Genomic DNA, 16,964 nt, shown 5'->3' with positions numbered 1-16,964 from the left:
AAGTAGATAAATAACTAGCTGATTTAAAAGAAGCGCAATGAGCAAAACCAGGAAATCAGAAAAATTGAGTCTATTCTGTTCATAAAATATTGTCAACAGGAAAACAAAGGACACACAAAAGATAAAACAAAATGATTTGAACTTAGATCTACAGTTTTTTTCTTTAGGAAAGATGGTGATAAGGACGTAAGGTATTCCAGAGGCCTTTTGCACTGAAACGTCAGGACAAGAGATGGGGTCTTGTGAGCAAAGGCTCTCTTTTCAACAATAGTGCTTTTAAATCCTACATGCGTGTTTAGTTTTTATACAGTTTCCTTTTGAGCTGTTTAGGCGAACCACTGAAAATAAGAAGAAATATGACTTAATTTCTTATCTCATAGTATACATGTGCAAGATAAAACAAAAAAACAATAACATATAATTTCTCTTGAGTAAATTAAGTTAGGAAGTGCCCTTGAGTGACTTCAGATGTTGTCTTACTTAAAAACAAATCTCTCAAAAGAAAACATCAGTGAATGTTAGCATCTATGAAGACTGGGTGAGCGGGTTTAAGGAGAAATCCAAGATCTGTCAGTGAAAGAGGTTCATTGTCATGATGCCATGAAAAACACCAACAGAACAGCCGTGGAAAAAACATAAGATCATGAGAGGATACATGATGCGAATTAAAGAGCACATGGCTGAAATAAGTGTTAGTTCTGTACTCTGAGAGTAAACAAATATAAACTGAGCAGTGTCAAATTTACGAGATAGCTCAAAGGAATTTGTCAGTTATGTTAAACATACAGGACTTTGTTTAAACATTTAGGCTTTTTTCCCCAAGTTTATCTTTCTGTTAGTTTCATCAGTTCAAGTAAAACTTAAGTAGCGCTGTGGGTCTTTTTCTCCTGCTGTCATATATCCATGGTGAAACTTTCCTCACTGTGACCTAAAACCACATCAAACTATGAAATAATAAGATAAAAAAACTACCACCTCTACCGTACTCCTGCAGTGAGCCACACTGTCTCATATTCATATCAAACCAATGTTATCACCGAGTTAACCTGTGAGCCCCTCTTACCATATTAAAGACAGCCATCACCAGAATGAGAGCCGTGGTTGTCATGGTAAAAACCAGCCGCAGCCAGGGGTTATTGGTCACGATGATACGGGAGGAGGTTGGGAACCAGGTTAGAGAGCAGAATGAGCCCTTTCCTCCCTGCTGAGGATGCAGAGAAACTGAATTAGAGCAGAAACCGGGGGTTTTGAAGCTCAAAGTACATTTTAACACATCTCAGGAACCCAGAAGCAAAACGTCACACACACAATCATTTCTAAAAACTTACGACTCAAGTGTTGAATGAGAATTAAAAAGAGCAAATATTACTTGAAGCCTTCTGGTGACTGTCAGTGAGCTTTGCTTTCAAAAAAAAATTGATCACATCAACTCACAGGTTGGGGTGTCTCTGTAAGACTCTTTTCACTCAGACTTAGCCTCTTGAAAACACGTTCAGTGTTTAACTGATGGTCAGAACAAACCCATCATAAACAAGACGATGAGGCTGAGGTGGGTCATAGCAGACTCAGGGTTATTGACAACTTTCTACTAGCAAGCGAGGCCCGGTGTCCACGGTGATCATACTCCTTTTAGGACTAAAATGTAGCCCATCCAAGAAGGAAATCATTGATCGTCATTGAACCACGTGGGAACAGATGACAGTTTTCTATGCATCAACAAAACAGTGGCAGATCCTGCTGGAAAATTTCCTTTGTAGGGTGTGAGGGCTGTCTGGAAAAGTCGGTGTCTTTCTGGAATAAAGATGTTTCCCATGAAGACATGGCTCTTAGCAGGGCTTGGGTTTGTTTTGAAGCAAATGAATGGAGAAAAGATCGTTTTAACACAACTTTTCTTTGTTCAAGACAAATATTCCCAGGATGCAAAGGGACAAAGTCATGATCGTTTGTCATAACCTAACTCAGTTTGTACCATAGTTTAGTGTTCAGAAGGTAAGCAGACTGTTTAGTGGTACTCACAGCCCCTGAGACATGTCTGTAACGTGTAACATTAGTGAAGTCTGGTTATGTCCTGCCAGTCATCTGCCAAGCAAAGCAAACGTAACTTCACTCTTCATTTTATTGATAGACTCTCAAGTTTGAACAGACCACTGCAGAATAACTGCTGACTGTGGGTTGGAATGAATATTATCACAAACAGTTTAATCCATGATTTAGCCTGTGCTCTGTCACTTTCCTGTTTAGCTTTCCTCTGCTCTGACCTCCTTTTTCTTTTTGACAGTTCAGCTCTGGTGTTCACCATTTCTTCAAAATTAATTAAAAAAAAACTACAGAGCATTTAGAACAAACTTAAAGTCACTACAAGGGGGGAAAAGAAATTCTGCAGGACAATTTTGGTAGACCAGCACCAGAGAGAAACACTGTCATTGAGGCGGTGGGCACTGACAGCAAGAAAAACACCTCAGTAGACCCTGTAACAATTATTGTTAGGGATCTTTAAGTTGTTTGTATAGCTGTTGTTCTAATTAATTAATACAGATGGGTACATCGATTTGATTTAGGGGAAAGAAAAACAAACGGCTTGTATACATGAGACCATTTCAATGTAATTAATTACGAAAAAACAACAATAACCAAGGAGTGCTTTTCAAACATAACATCAAAATGAAAGGCTTTAACCTTTTCCTCCATTTGACGGGGATTTCACAGCCGACAGCCAAACTTCAAGGCTTAGGAATCTATAAAAGGTCAATATTTAATCTTGTGATAGTTGTACGCATTGCAAAATCACCAAAGGCTATCCTGTCAGCTGCTTACTGTTGAAGTGGTGGTTTTACACAGTCATACCAGGCCATGAGGAGAGATTTGCAGGAAAAAGACTCCATGCTGTCCGACATGCTAGTTCAGTCGGGTTCATGATGTAGAAGAAAGTTATCTGCTTGAGAATCATCAGATATTTGACAGAGATTCAGAAATGGACTGTTCATGCTCACTCATGGCTGATTACACACTTAGGTCCAACGTGACCAGTGTCATTTTCACTTAGAATAAGTTCATTGTGATAGTTAAGAACTTAAATTTCACACAGGAAACTCTGCTTTCATCAGCCCAGGATTCCCTATGCATAACACTTCTGTAAACATCCTATCTTTGTTTCTCTATACGTGTGTAGTCTTACCGAGTTAAAAGGCATATAGCAGGTTACTTTTTTAAAATTAGCACTGGTCTGATAATGGCTGTAGAATAAGTCAATAACTGATTTTGTAAGTTATTCAAAAAAAGGCAAAAATTTAGAGGAAGAAGTGGCTGTTTTTGGCATAGCTGTTTAAAACGCTCTTTTTTCATTATCAAGTCATTTGACATTACAAAAGGGACTTGCGTTCCTTTACTCCACTTTGAGCTAATGTGAATAACAGGTTGTCATGCGTGAGATTGGGCATTTCGTGTCACGTTTTTTGTGTTTCTTCTAAAGTATTATTTAATTTGACCATTCATTGAGATGATTCAGATGCGTTTAAATGAATGGATAAAAACGTAAGCTGAGCAGCGTAGCTAAGTCTTGGTTTTCTGACTTTAGATCAGTGAATAGACCTTTGATAGACCTCTCTGCCTTTCTCTCTATGGGATTTATCAAGCCTTACGATCAGCTCTTACACATACTTCTTAAATTTTAAGTCAGAGTATCTGATTTCAATCTTTGTTGACATGAACACAGAATTAGGCTAGATATCACTAGCTAACAGCGCTCACTCACCGGGACACCTGCTCCGTTCTCCTCTGGTTCTCCTCACACTATAACTCCTCTGCTCTCCTACGGCCGTTATTCCTCCTAATCCTGCCCTGTGCCTGGTCTCTATCTTTCCTAACAGGCTCATAATTATAACCCTTAGGGCCATTACCTGTATAGGAATAAAGATTTTCTTCCTCTTCATTGACAGGAGTGACACCCAGATCCATGTTTATCAATATTAAACAGAGGCAGAAGCAGTGGGGGCTTCCTTTTGTGACGTCACGTTCAAATGCTGGTTTTTAACATGGAAGTACAAAAAGTGGTACTAAAACACCTCCAGGAGACCCTGTGGATTATTAATTTAATAATTTCTTTAAGGATATTATTTTTTAGTTATTTTCTTATCAATTTTTTAACAGTTGTCTTTAACCTGCAATATCCCCTTTGAGTCCTGTGTGAAAACATGAGTGTGCATATGTGGAGGTGTGTTTCCATTGGTTTATGTATAATTCCCAGAAAACCTACCAGAATGTGACCTGCAAAGCAGAGGAGCAGGATCAAAGCCAGCAGCAGGAAGGCCAGGCCAAAGGAGATCCCCAACACAGCAGTTCTGCAACACACACACACACACACACACACATACACACACACATTACTCTAATCCCAGCTGGCTCCTCTTGGCCCTCTGCAGTGCCATCCAGGTCAATAAATGTAATGAATGTTCTTGTGTATTCTCCCTCAGAGCAGTAGGACATTTACATTGAGTAAGCATAAATGTGGATCGCTCTCCCTCTCTCTGAAGACGCTTTGTAATCAGTTATGTTCATGTTTTACTTTTTCTTGGAAGGAACACGGTTTTCTGATTTACAAACCACTCCATCATCAATTACGTCTCAATGTGACATCAGAGCGGCAAACTGAGCGAAGACAAAAGGAGTGAGAGACAAAGGTGAATTAGACAATCAATATCTACTCATGAGCTAAATTACACCCTCGCCTCCCAAAGGCAGTAAATAAGCATGACTGTGGGTTTGTCTTCTTGTCACTAACGAGGTGATGCACTTTGATTCACAGATCCATACTCTCTACCAGACATGGTGCCGCTTTTATTGCGATCTGCTCTTTAGCATCCTCCCCCCTGCCCCCCTCCCGCTGTAATTTCAGCGTGGCCCTGCTGACGAGCCAGCTGGCGTCTAATGGCTTTCTCACATCAACTCCCTGCCACAGCTGGAGTGTGCTGATGCGACAGGGGAAAGTGCAGTGTAAATCCTGAGATGGGCTGCAGACTTACTTAGGCAAGACGAGGACCTGCACGATGAAAATACAGCAGAATATGAGACAGGCGCAGGTCACGTAGTACTTGAAGGCTGGTAATGTCGTCGATCTGTACTGTTGAGAAGAAAGAGCAGAATGTAAAACATGCCAGACGCCAGCCTTTACCCTGTGTTTGAATTATAATGTGAATGGTGTGTTTCCATATAAGGTTGTTCTGCTTCTTAATTGACTTTTTTTTCACTTAACTAAACATTTCTATTGATTCGTTTCCCTGGTGAACATCACTGGCCTGTGTTTTGTATGCACGTTCCTACCTCTTTCTCCAGGGCTTTGTTGTGAAAGAACAATGAGATCCTTTGGATGTCTTCAGACTTTAGCCACTGCCTGAAGACACACAGGGAACACACTTTCAGTCAGTGGAAACTCAAGAAGTAGGCTTTAAGCCTTCTTATTAACAGTTACAAGGTGCTAGACCTGTCAGTCAGCTGAGCTGTGGGTTTGATTGGGCAAACTTGTAATCTTAATATCTTCTAAACTGTAGAGTTCAAAAAAATCATGTAAAGGAAATGAGCTGTTTGGGCTAAAAATATTTTGTACCAGGCTATTAACATGTTTAAACAAGTGGTTTCTGTAACTTCAGGAGCCAGTCTCAAGTAGACACTAGAAGAACTGAGGATATTGGAACTTCAAAATTGGCTTTACTTCCCATCATGGTCCTAAAACTATAAACTGTTGGGGTTAAGCTACTTTAGAAATACTGATAGATATAAATGGGTTGAAAAGTTGTTTGGCACAAAACCAACATCATGCAACAATGAGCTGGCAGCTACCTGTTAGGAAACAGTTTTTGAAACAAAGTTGCCACCTAGGGATGGGTACCTTTCACATTTGAAACAGTACAGTTCCGATACCCGGTACAGTGCAATCAGTTCTGGTACTCAATGATTCTGATTTTCTGTACTTTTTTTTGTTTATATGGTACAAATTTTAATTTTTTAAATAACAAAGTATATATCTTTTTCAATTTAACATATTTATTCTTCAATATACAACCTTGCAGTGCTGTGTTCATGTCAAGCATGAAAAATCATCTTCTCTTCCACTCCCTCACAGTCACAAGGATGCATTTAGGTACTAACTTGCTCACTTAACACCCAGTATCAGAAAGTTTGATGAAAAAAAAAACTAGTGATAATATTTGAATAAAAGTAGAGGTATGACGTTCTAAGATTTTTTTGTAAAGTTTTGTAGGTTTTGGTTATGCAAGCTTTTATCTGAAGCTTATAAGAAGAGAGAAACACACACTGATGATGAGTAGCAGATATTGTTCTTACTTTTGCGAGTTGATGCCGTCAATAGTGCGAATCATTCTCTCATTAAGCTCCTCCTCAAACCTCCTTCGTTGCGATTTAGACCTGGGTTATAAGAGATGGAGGACAGATTTAATGTGACAACATGTCAGAATTAAAAAAGGAGTGTTTCTACTGGCTCACCTTTCTCGTCTCTGGAAGTGGTACTGCCCCATGGGAACATCCTGAAACAAGGTTAAGACAATCAGTGAATAAAATCTGCATCTCTGTGGGTAAGACTGAGAAGACTGGGTCGTACTCACAGTTGTGTTGATTTTGCCATTGTCGGTGGTCATGCTGTCTCTGTGGTGGAGGTTGGCGAAGGGTTTGGCTGCGCCCCAGGACTCCAGGTATCGTGTCATTCTGACAGACGCCCTCATCTTCCCGCCGTCCAGGGAGGGACGAGAGCGCACGCCCAGCAGAGGGCTGTGTCTCTCAGTCTGAGGGGACCAGAAAGATTTAGAGGGAAACAGGTCTTCATTTGTATCCCTGTGTGAGTGGAATGAGATCCATCCAGCAGAGTGGGAATATTTTGTCACACTGATCTCAGGTAAGAATAAAGTGATGTATTCTCTACGTGGTGTCAGTGCAGCAGCAAAACAGCTTCAGACCTGCTCCTTCAACTGAGAGCATCAGTTGGGCTTAAACTTAGCCAGTCAAATCTCTTATGTTGGACCTGGCCAAAATCATAAATCTTGTAAGATTTTATCTGCTGTAACAGGTCAAGAGTTCTTACCCCACTGGATTTTCTTTTACTCTTATACACAATCTAGGCATCCTTTTAGCTTTAAATATCTCGAAACTAATGAAAAAAAAGGTCTAATAAGCTAAGAGTTGTCTGCAGACTATAAAATTACAAAAAAGCTCAGAGCCAAACCAACAGATGCTTTAAACATGAATATTGGAGAGGTCTGTTAATAAAGTAGTTATAAAGCAGCGTAACCACAGGAGAGATTTTCCCACTTTCACAGAACTGAAGAATACTCTGTTTGTATGTGACACATGCTGTAAGTGAAGAAAACAGATTGGTCTTTGATTAATTCAACAGGTCCAGACAAAGCGAAGTCTCCAGGATCAGCTTTCTGTCCGAGTCGTGTCCGATCAACGATTACTCTCTCATAAAATCCACTTTCATCAATCAACTTGTCAACAAGACGAGCGGATATCACTGTTTTCTCTGTGACATTATTCCTCAGTTCATATCACCTTCAAACAGACTGACTAGTCTGATGTTAAGGGGATAAAGTGTCAACTTTTACAGGAATAATCCTGCTCAATCATCTATATGGGCCTCTATACATGAGTGTCAGTGTCTGTGTCTGCCTCAAACTCTCTCCTCGGCCTGTATGTTGATGTTTTGGTAATTTTGGGATGTTTCTAGGTGGAGAGTGGGCGTGGTTACATCAGCCAATCACAGCGCGCTAAGTGTGCAAGTGACTGGCTGATGTATAGCGAGAGGGAGAAGCTATTTAGGGCAGGTACAATAGTGGATGTACCATGGAGAAAGAAAAACAAAACCAGATTGAAACAAAACGCCTAATAGATAAAGCTTTTTCCTAAACGAGGGTGAAGCTTGGTTCAACTTTCACTCGCTTTCGGGCACTTGGAGAGCAGCACGGGACGGAGAGCAATGCGAGTCGTGATTAGCTTGTGCTAACAGGCTAAGTCTGTCTCTGAAGACTCTCTCGTGTGGAAACGTGATTTTACAGGTGATTTCTGGGCAAATGAATGCGCTCATGTAGTCATGGTCAGAGGCTGTGGGTGTGGGCTGCAGCTGGCCCTGAGCCAAAGGGGAGGAGTCCAGTTTGAAAGTTATGCTACAAGTGAAAATAACTCCTGCAGAACCTACCTTTAAACATAACATAAACAATTAACAGGAACATAAATGTGTGGTCTATGCAGAAGAAACAAGGTTTCAACAGGAAAACTGAAATGTGTGGCGATACGAGTAAGGGGGATTTGTTCGCAATAACACTAAATCTCTTATTTTTGTCTTCTTTTTCCTTTCTCATAGACAGACATCTATCTTTAGGAGGTGCTTCCCCTTTTTAACGTTTTGATACTTGAACATAAAGACATTTTTATCATTCAAATAATGACAAGAAAAAACATACATTGATGCAATAAGGACTAAAAGATCATAGAAGAGCAACACAGCGAGATCACAACACTCCCAGTTTAGAGCACACTATGCTTAGATATATAGCTTTATGCAAAGATTTTCAAAGCATCATTTGTTTTGAAAGACATGATCAGACTGAGTTTTCAGTAAAAAGCTTGTTTCTTTGGGAACAGTGGTCAGTAGACAGCTCCTGACATCTGTTCTGAGCCTGATAATGCTTTAGGCTGCTTTAAACACTCATGGAGAATGAAGCTGTTCTCTTTTTATCCCCGCTGAGTGCTTTTCTCTGACAAACACAGCACCATCTCACTGCTGACAAAAACACAGCCGTGCATTAAGCCATGCAGTGGAAAGTTTTGTCTTTCACTGACACTGTACAAAAAATGATAGCTGTGTTTGACAGATGATTTTTTCATCTTCCATTCCCCCGGTGCTTTATTTCAATTGCTGGTGGAGACAGGTGTTGTGACTCACCGAACAGGATACGTAAGCCTGTGAGAACTGAAATAGACCGCTGTCCGTAATGTCGGTGTTCATTTCCTGCGGCTGTACAGAACAGCGCTGACAGTGACAATCAATGTCAATGACAGTGGAGATGACACCTCCTGAGACCCACGCTCCATTCGGCCTCCATCCATTCATGGCTACTTCAAAAAGGCACGTAGCACACACAGCCTCTTTCTGCCATCTGATGAAGTACCGAAAAGATATCTGCGATAAAAACACCCTGAGGATACAGAGTGAAGTCATATCTGCAGAGATTTTCAATTGGGTCATTATGTCATGTCAAAAAAAGAAAAGGTACCACAATGAACACAGCAAGTAAATTAGGCCTCTACCCACCCCACTGCCTCCAGAACTGCCTTTATTCTTGGTGTTAAAGATTCAACTTGATGCTGCAAACATTCCTCAGAGAGTTTGGTTCATATTGATATGATAGCATCACACAGTTGGTGCAGATTTGTCGTCTGAACATCCATGATGAGAATCTCCCGTTCCACCACATCCCAGAGGAGCTCTTCTGGACTGAGATCTGGTGACTGTGGAGGCCGCTGGAGTACAGTAAACTCATTGACATGTTCAAGAAACCAGTCTGAGATGATTCCAGCTGTATGACATGGAGCGATAAAGTGATGAACATGGTCAGTAACAATACTCAGTTCAAACCAAGAGCGTTAATACAAGGCAGGATGGATCCATGCTTTCATGTTGTTTACTCAAAATTCTGACCCTACCATCTGAATGAGGAGCAGAAATCCAGACTCATCAGACCAGGCAACGTTTTTCCAATCTTCTATTGTCCAGTTTTGGTGTTGCTGTGTGAATTGTAGCCTCAGTTTCCTGTTCTTAGCTGACAGGAGGGTCACCCGGTGTGGTCTTCTGCTGCTGTAGCCCATCTGCCTCAAGGTTGGACGTGTTGTGTGTTCAGAGATGCTCTTCTGCAGACCTCGGTTGTAACCAGTGGTTATTTGAGTTACTGTTGCCTTTCTATTGGCTTCAACTAGTCTGTCCATTCTCCTCTGACCTCTGGCATCAACAAGACATTTTGGCCCACAGAACTGCTGCTCACTGGATATTTTCTCTTTTTGGGACCATTGTTTAATCTATATTACAATATTCTTCTATGTTCAAAGTCTGTTAAATCACTATTATTGTTCAATCTGATGCTCAATTTAAACTTCAGCGCGTCATCTTTACCATGTCTACGTGAATAAATCCATTCAGTTGCTGCCACTTGTTTGACTGATTGGATATTTAACGTTGAACAGGTGTATCTAACTAATAGGCTGGAGTGAAGATACAATGTTATACGCTGCAGAGACCAAGGGATGCTTGCAGAAAGACCACAACTTTAAGAGCGACCACTTCACAGAAAAAGTTGTAAAAGTAAACTCATTAACTTTTTCTGAGTCCTGTCAGATGACCTACACAACAGAATCAAACTAAACATATTCAATCCCTTATCAGAGAAACTGTTTTTCTGTGCCAAGGACTTTTAGTAATAAGTTATATCACCTCCTCAAGATGAGTAATCTTCCCTCTGTCAAGCTCCTTCGTGAGGAAATCAGAGGATATGTAAGGAGGAGCAGATTTGGAAAAAATCAACCCAGAAAGGTTGCAGAGACTTTTTGGCTCACTGATGTGTTTTTTGAAAATGCAAAGAGGTTCTCACAGGGCCATGAAGAAAGCTGACAGCGAAACAAAATGCCTGATTCAGAATCAAAAGGGCGTAATGCAGGTATCTATCACTGACTTTGCAATAAATTTTGCATCTTGAAGTTGGTGGCATTCACTCCAGTAAAGAGGCAGATCTGTGCAAGTCCTCAAACCAGTCCACCTGTACGTCCTGGTTTAAGGAGAGGAGCTGCAACATATAAAAGCTACTACAGGATCATAAAACAGAGGTATTCATATAAAAGGCTGACTTTGCACATGTGATGTGGTTCATTTACCAAGATACCCGTTTCTCTTCATCCCCTGTATACCTTACTTTCCTAAACCTGATATCATGAAAACCGTCTAGCAGTCTGTTGTGCTCTTGGCAGAATGAAAAGGTGGCGTGGGATCTTCTGTGTTAACCCGACCTGCAAATCGAAACGTTTCTAAGGCAGTGGTGCTGAAAATAGAGCCTTACAGTTCTGAATTTAGGCTTATTATGTCATCATGACCCAACAACTGCCAATACCCAGCGAGAGCTTCTGCAAACCAACAACTTCTGTGTTGGAGTGTTTCCAAACAGGATCATAAATGATGACTTGTTCTGAAAAGAACTGGTGTCTAAACATTCAGTTTCTATTTACTAACATTAACAACAGCTTTCTGGCCTCTTGTTTTTAGACAATTGAATTTTTCAAATTGTTTATTTGTGTATTTATCTTTTTGTCAGGGAGGAAGAATTCTCTCAATTTATTAAGACGAGAAAAAGATAGACAAATTAACAGGAAAACTGTTTTACTGTCAGTCACAGCAAAACATTGAGAGAAAAAATAAACTGCTTTCAGGATTCTGACATTTTAATTTTGAGAGCCAGCATCAACGCTCCCTCACAACTGTTGTTTGAAGATCTTGTAGCAAAGTTCAGAGAAAAATAAAATTCAATCAGCCGGCTAATGCAGAGAGAGGAAAGTCATTGGTGTATGGAAGTATTCATTTCAAGCCATTCAGTTATTTTTCAGAACAATTCTCTAAAAACAATATAATAATAATATCAAACTCAAGGGGATGGACCAAAAGTTGGTACTGTGGTGTTGGGACGTGGTGTCAGCTCAGCTGCAGATTACAGATGTGTGGGAGCAGTGCCAGAGTCCACGAGCACAGGTGTAAACAGTCTCTGATTGCTCTCCTCTCACCTGCAGGAGGACGTTGGACCTGGTTCAGGGAGACTGGGGCCTTGTGCAAATGTAGCTGGGTATTTTCAAAAACTAATGTCTCCCCCCTCGTTCGTTTTTAAAAATACCTTCGTCCACATGCACCGGGAAAATCCACCAATAATAATAGCAATAATAAGAAGAAGAAGACGACGAAGAAGAAGAAGAAGAACTGCGGTTTCGTGTGGATGACAGGCCTAAATGTTTAAAAATATGCATGTTTTCCCAGATTCCAGGCGACATGTGGACGTGAGACAGCGTGAGTAGGACTGAGCTGCTGCATGCAGATATTCAAGCTGATGGAATTCACCAGGCACGCTTCTAATAATAGAAATAAGTTAATTTATGTTTGTGGGCAATTAAATAAAAAGCTCAGCTTGGGAGCTGTGTGGTCATTGTGCTGAGTGAACCAAAACTACAGTCTCATGTTACAAATACAGAGTCTGTGCAGAGGCCAGGATGCAAGAACATCTCATCAAGCATGTTACTGAGACACTTTACTTAGACCTCTACTGTTAATACAGTAACAAGCTAATACAGACAAACTGGTTAAAGATGCTAGGTGACAATGGCGCTCCTTATCTGCTTGTTTTAAGTCAGAGAAATAGAAATCCCCTCTCATGAGAATATATAAAATTAATTGACAGAACGGTTCCTGACCTTGGGGTTGATAACCAGGTAGGTGACGACTCCATGTTCTTTCAGATAAGAGTCTCTGCTCTGCCCGTGTCCAGGCTCCACTTTATAAGAGCCCTTCAAATGCTCCAACGTCACAGAGGAGATGTGGACCCTCCTGGAGACGAGGCACGAAGGGATAAGAGGGCGGATGATGAGAGGTTAAGAGGTAGCAACAGTGTGCCATCAACAGCATCAGACAAATTACTTCCTTTCCAGCTTTATTACTGCAGCACCCCACCACTCTCCGTTTTCAGCTTTGTTTGCTACTCTCACAGAGTGGATAGGGATGGAGAGTTTTTTTAGTGAGCATATTTTCAGATACCTTTCAGCAGGCAAGATGAAGCAAACCATTAGCAGCCCGGTGAGAAAACATGCCTCCACTTTGGGTGCTGATTTTCAGAGTGAAATACACAAAAGCACCCAGAGTCAATTTCCCCATGTTCATTACAGAGAGGCAGGACTAATGGCCACTTAACAAGTCTGGAGATGATTGGTCAAATAGGGCGGCTGTAATTATCTAAAATGTTTCTGATGGGGTGGAATAAGAGAACTGGACATTAGATGTCCGTCTGTGCTTCCTGATGAATACAAGTATGTAAAGTGGAAAAGGTGCACTTATGCTCTGTTTTAGCTGTTGAATGAGCTTGTTTCTAAAGTTGTCGCAATACCTTCATTTTCTTTCCTATATGAATCCCACATTTATAATAAAAATAATAATGATAATAATAATAACAATAATAATAATAATAATAATAATACATTTTGAAAGCACTTTTCTCAACTCTCAAGGTCAATTTAAAATTGAATAAAACACATTAAAAAATAGTACAATAAAAATAAATAAAAACAATAGTAACATCAACTTAAAACTGATCAGTACAGGGTGGGCCAGAAAGATTTACCCATCGTGTATCTATATTTTGTTTGCTTAGCTTTTGTCCTAGAAATTTAAAAATTTGGATAGTTTCTCTTAAAAGGCATAGCTTTTGATGTACCAGAGTTCATTTGTTTACTTCTAATGATTGTCGAGTATGGCATCGAAGGGTTGGGAACCAGATTGTGGCCTTGAAGGAGGCTGTACTGACAACAATGCAAATCATGAAAAAGGAGAATGTTGTCTACAATGTCATGAAACGATACAAGGAGACTGGCCACACCACCAGCAAGCCAATCCCTGGAAGAAAATGTTAAGTCTGGACCAAAAGAGTTGTTGAGATGGTGAGGAAGAGAATCCAAAGGAATCCTCGCAGAAGCATGAGGGCAACAGAAAAGGAAGTGAACATCTCAAGAACTTCACTGAGAAGAATGCTCAAACTGGATCTCGGACTGAAAGCACTAAAAATGCAACACAGACAACTGATTTCAGCTGCTTCTAAGAAAAAACGTCTTGACAGGGGGGAAATGATGCTGCAGGAGATCCAGAGTGCCGCAGACAAAGTCCTGGTTTGGTCTGATGAGAAGATCTTCACCGTTCAGGCAGTGGTCCATTCCCAGAATGACAGAGTTTATGCACATAGTGCACAGCACCTACCTAAAGGCTACAGAACTCATTTTGGTGGTCAGAAGCAGCTGGAGTCATGGTGTGGGCTGCTGCTGCATCTGATGGCTCAAAGTCTCCTTTGGTCTTCATTCAGGAGGGTGTGAAAGTGAACAACCAGGTGTACCTTCAAATGCTTGAAGAAAAAGTGTTGCCTTGGTGTAGAAATGCGTTTGGAAAGCAGTTTGTCTTCACACAAGATGGTGCACCAGCTCACACATCCAATGTCACACAGGCCTGGTGCAAGCAGCACTTTCCTGGCTTCTGGGACAAGAACATGTGGCCTCCATCAAGTCCGGACATCAATCCAATGGACTTTGAGATCTGGTCTATCCTGGAGAGGGAGGTCCCAAGAGTATCTCACAGCAGTGTCACTGCTTTGAAGACAGCTCTGATGAAGTCATGGTCAAAACTTGATGCAGACACAGTGTGGCGCTCATGCCAGGCAGTGCCAGGTCATCTCCAGGCTATGATAAAGGCAAAGGGTGGCCATATTGAGATGTAAATCTTTTTGGTGACAGAGAACAAAGTATAGAAACTGTGTTCAATGTTTGTTATGTTTGTCTGCAAGCATTTTATAGTGCGGAAAAAAGGATAGGTAAATCTTTCTGGCCCACCGTGTAGCTGTGCTTCAATCACACTTTTTCACAAAAAAGCGTGTTATTTCTTAAGTTTTGATAAAGTACAGTCTTGCCGTCTTGCTGGTGTTTCCATTGCGTCTAGAATTGCGCACAACTTGACTCAAGTAAAACCTTGTCCTGTGAGATTCAATTTGCTGCATGCAGAAGAAGAGAGGACTGTAACCAGTGGTAACCAGGGATACTCTAAACATTTTAAGAGCCGAAACTATCATATTGATGGAGGAAGGCAGACAGATAAAGGCAGAGATCGTTGAAGTATTGCAACGTCTGTATGGATGTTGCAACATGTTAACCGATGTGTGGTGGGAGTGAGTTCCAGAGTTGGGGGGCAGAGAAACTGAAAGCTCTGCTCCCCATGCAGCCCGTTTTGAGCTCAGGGGATGTTTTACACAATATCAACACACAGAAGCTAGTTTTGATCAGCTTTAAGGAATTGATAAAATCTCACCCTGGCACACCTCCTGCCTCCATATGATTGGCCAGTGTGACATCATGTGACCACACATCATACTGCCACTTCCTGAGGCCAATCACTCCACAGAGGACATTCCCAGAATGTACTCCAACTCGCATGTTGATATCAACTCCAGTGGCATCTCGGACCTTCCTGTTTGGGAGCAAAGAGCAGAGGATGGATTATTAAAGGAGCAGTTCAGCATTTCATATAGCCGGCTTTTTATTCCTGAGTTGAACTGGCGAGGCATAAAGAGGCAAAAAATAGAGCAGCAAGAATTAAGTTTTTTAAAATTTCCTGGTGTCAAAAGTGTGTTTAGCAATGTGTTGATAAAATGATTCCTAGAAGAAAAGATGTTTCATATTTGGAGCTGGTCTGTCACGACTAACTCTGTCAGCAGCCAGGATTATATCTTCTAACTTGTGCCAAAATGATTCAGTGTTGTCTCAGGAATTTATTTCACGTCAGGTTAGAAATTCCTCCGAAGCTGCATTTAAATACAGGCACAGGCTCTTTTATCAAAGAGTCACTGCAGGTTAACGGCATGAAGCAAAAAAACTGATCTATAAAGCTAATGTGTGTGATCATGGATGAGACGAAGAGAGCAGAGAGGGGAAACTGGCAAAGAAAACATGTTTGAATTTCTATTTGTGCAGTTGGGGGCTTATCATATTGAACTCACGATGTGTTTACTCCTGAGCTCAAACAGAGCTGTACTCAACCCTGGCGTTCCTTCTGGTTTATCTGTTTGACAGGCATGTGTTTGTTTGTGAGTGAGAGTGTGTGTGTGTATTTGTGTGTGTGAGAGAGAGGGGGAAAGAGGAAGAGATCTGGAGTTTTACTTGATGGCCTCACACATATCCAAGCCCATCTTCACACAGTTCCTGGCGTGGTGAGGCAGCGACTCAGGCAGACCAGAGACACAGTAGTAACAATCTCCCAGAATCTTAATCCTCATGCACTCGTTTTCCTTGAAAAGAGGGAAAAATCTGTGTCAGGGTGACATAAGGAAGAATAAATAGTGATGGAACTTAATTATGTGTCTGAAATGATTAATATGTCCAGAGAGGGTTGATTTTCTCTTTTATAAATTTCTAATGCTCTCTCTAACCTCTCTCATACACACACACTCACACACACACACTCACAGTCACATCCATCAAGTCCAAAATCATGCACCCACACACATAACCCATTAGCTCTTATTCCACATGTGGGATGTGTAACAGCTCATCGCTGCTCCAGGTTTATATAACGGCCACTTCGTCAGGCAGGAGGACAGAACTGTTGGCTACAAAGCAGAGAGGAGCCTGACTCAACTGTTTGGACCCGAAAGCAAAGAGCCCAAGAGACCCAGAGATAGACTCTGACCAGCCCACACTGCAGCACCTGCAGCTGTGCAGCCAGCGCAGCTCGCACAGAGCTCTGAGGAGGAACAATAACAAGGCCGTCACTGGCCGCAGGACAGAGAAGATATTTATTTCAAGGCCATGCTACCAGTGATCGACAGCACAAGACAGAAAGTGTTCTCTCAGCTGGTCTTGCTATCGAGTGCACAGCGCTCTACCTAAACCCAGATCATACAAGACCATCAAGTAGTGCTTTTAAAACTAGTCACAGAAGTACGGTTTATAGGAAGGATAGGATTGCAAAATTATGGGAATTTTTGGAAATTTACAGGAATTAATAGAAATTTGGTAGGATTTTTCAGAAATCTATATAAACTGCATCTACCTGTTCATAAACATTTGAAAATATTTAACATTTTGGTTATTCTAAAAGCAGCTGTACATGCAAACATGCCTAATAAAAT

The 16,964-nt window shown here is 41.1% G+C and overlaps 1 protein-coding gene across 3 annotated transcripts in view; it reads right to left on the bottom strand.

Annotated features, from left to right (window-relative positions):
* adcy2b (adenylate cyclase 2b (brain)) overlaps positions 1–16,964 on the bottom strand; it is a 65,309-nt gene that overhangs the window by 13,809 nt on the left and 34,536 nt on the right. For 2 of the 3 annotated variants that reach the window (XM_074686161.1, XM_074686160.1), the window contains 10 exons: positions 15,994–16,121; positions 15,146–15,304; positions 12,502–12,634; positions 6,615–6,791; positions 6,496–6,536; positions 6,337–6,417; positions 5,317–5,386; positions 5,019–5,116; positions 4,253–4,337; positions 1,064–1,204 (listed from right to left, as the gene is read on the bottom strand). In XM_074686161.1, coding sequence (XP_074542262.1) covers positions 1,064–1,204; positions 4,253–4,337; positions 5,019–5,116; positions 5,317–5,386; positions 6,337–6,417; positions 6,496–6,536; positions 6,615–6,791; positions 12,502–12,634; positions 15,146–15,304; positions 15,994–16,121 — 1,113 coding nt within the window. The remainder of the gene's footprint in view (positions 1–1,063; positions 1,205–4,252; positions 4,338–5,018; positions 5,117–5,316; positions 5,387–6,336; positions 6,418–6,495; positions 6,537–6,614; positions 6,792–12,501; positions 12,635–15,145; positions 15,305–15,993; positions 16,122–16,964) is intronic. The other variant, XM_074686162.1, reaches the window with a different exon arrangement.

Source organism: Halichoeres trimaculatus, unplaced genomic scaffold (assembly GCF_033239565.1).
Source record: "Halichoeres trimaculatus isolate MK-OKI-2021-1 unplaced genomic scaffold, fHalTri1.1 fHalTri1_scaffold_14, whole genome shotgun sequence".
In the NCBI taxonomy this organism is placed as follows: Eukaryota; Metazoa; Chordata; class Actinopteri; order Labriformes; family Labridae; genus Halichoeres; species Halichoeres trimaculatus.
Note: the sequence above shows the minus strand (reverse complement) of the source record. Positions and strands in the feature narration are given on the sequence as shown.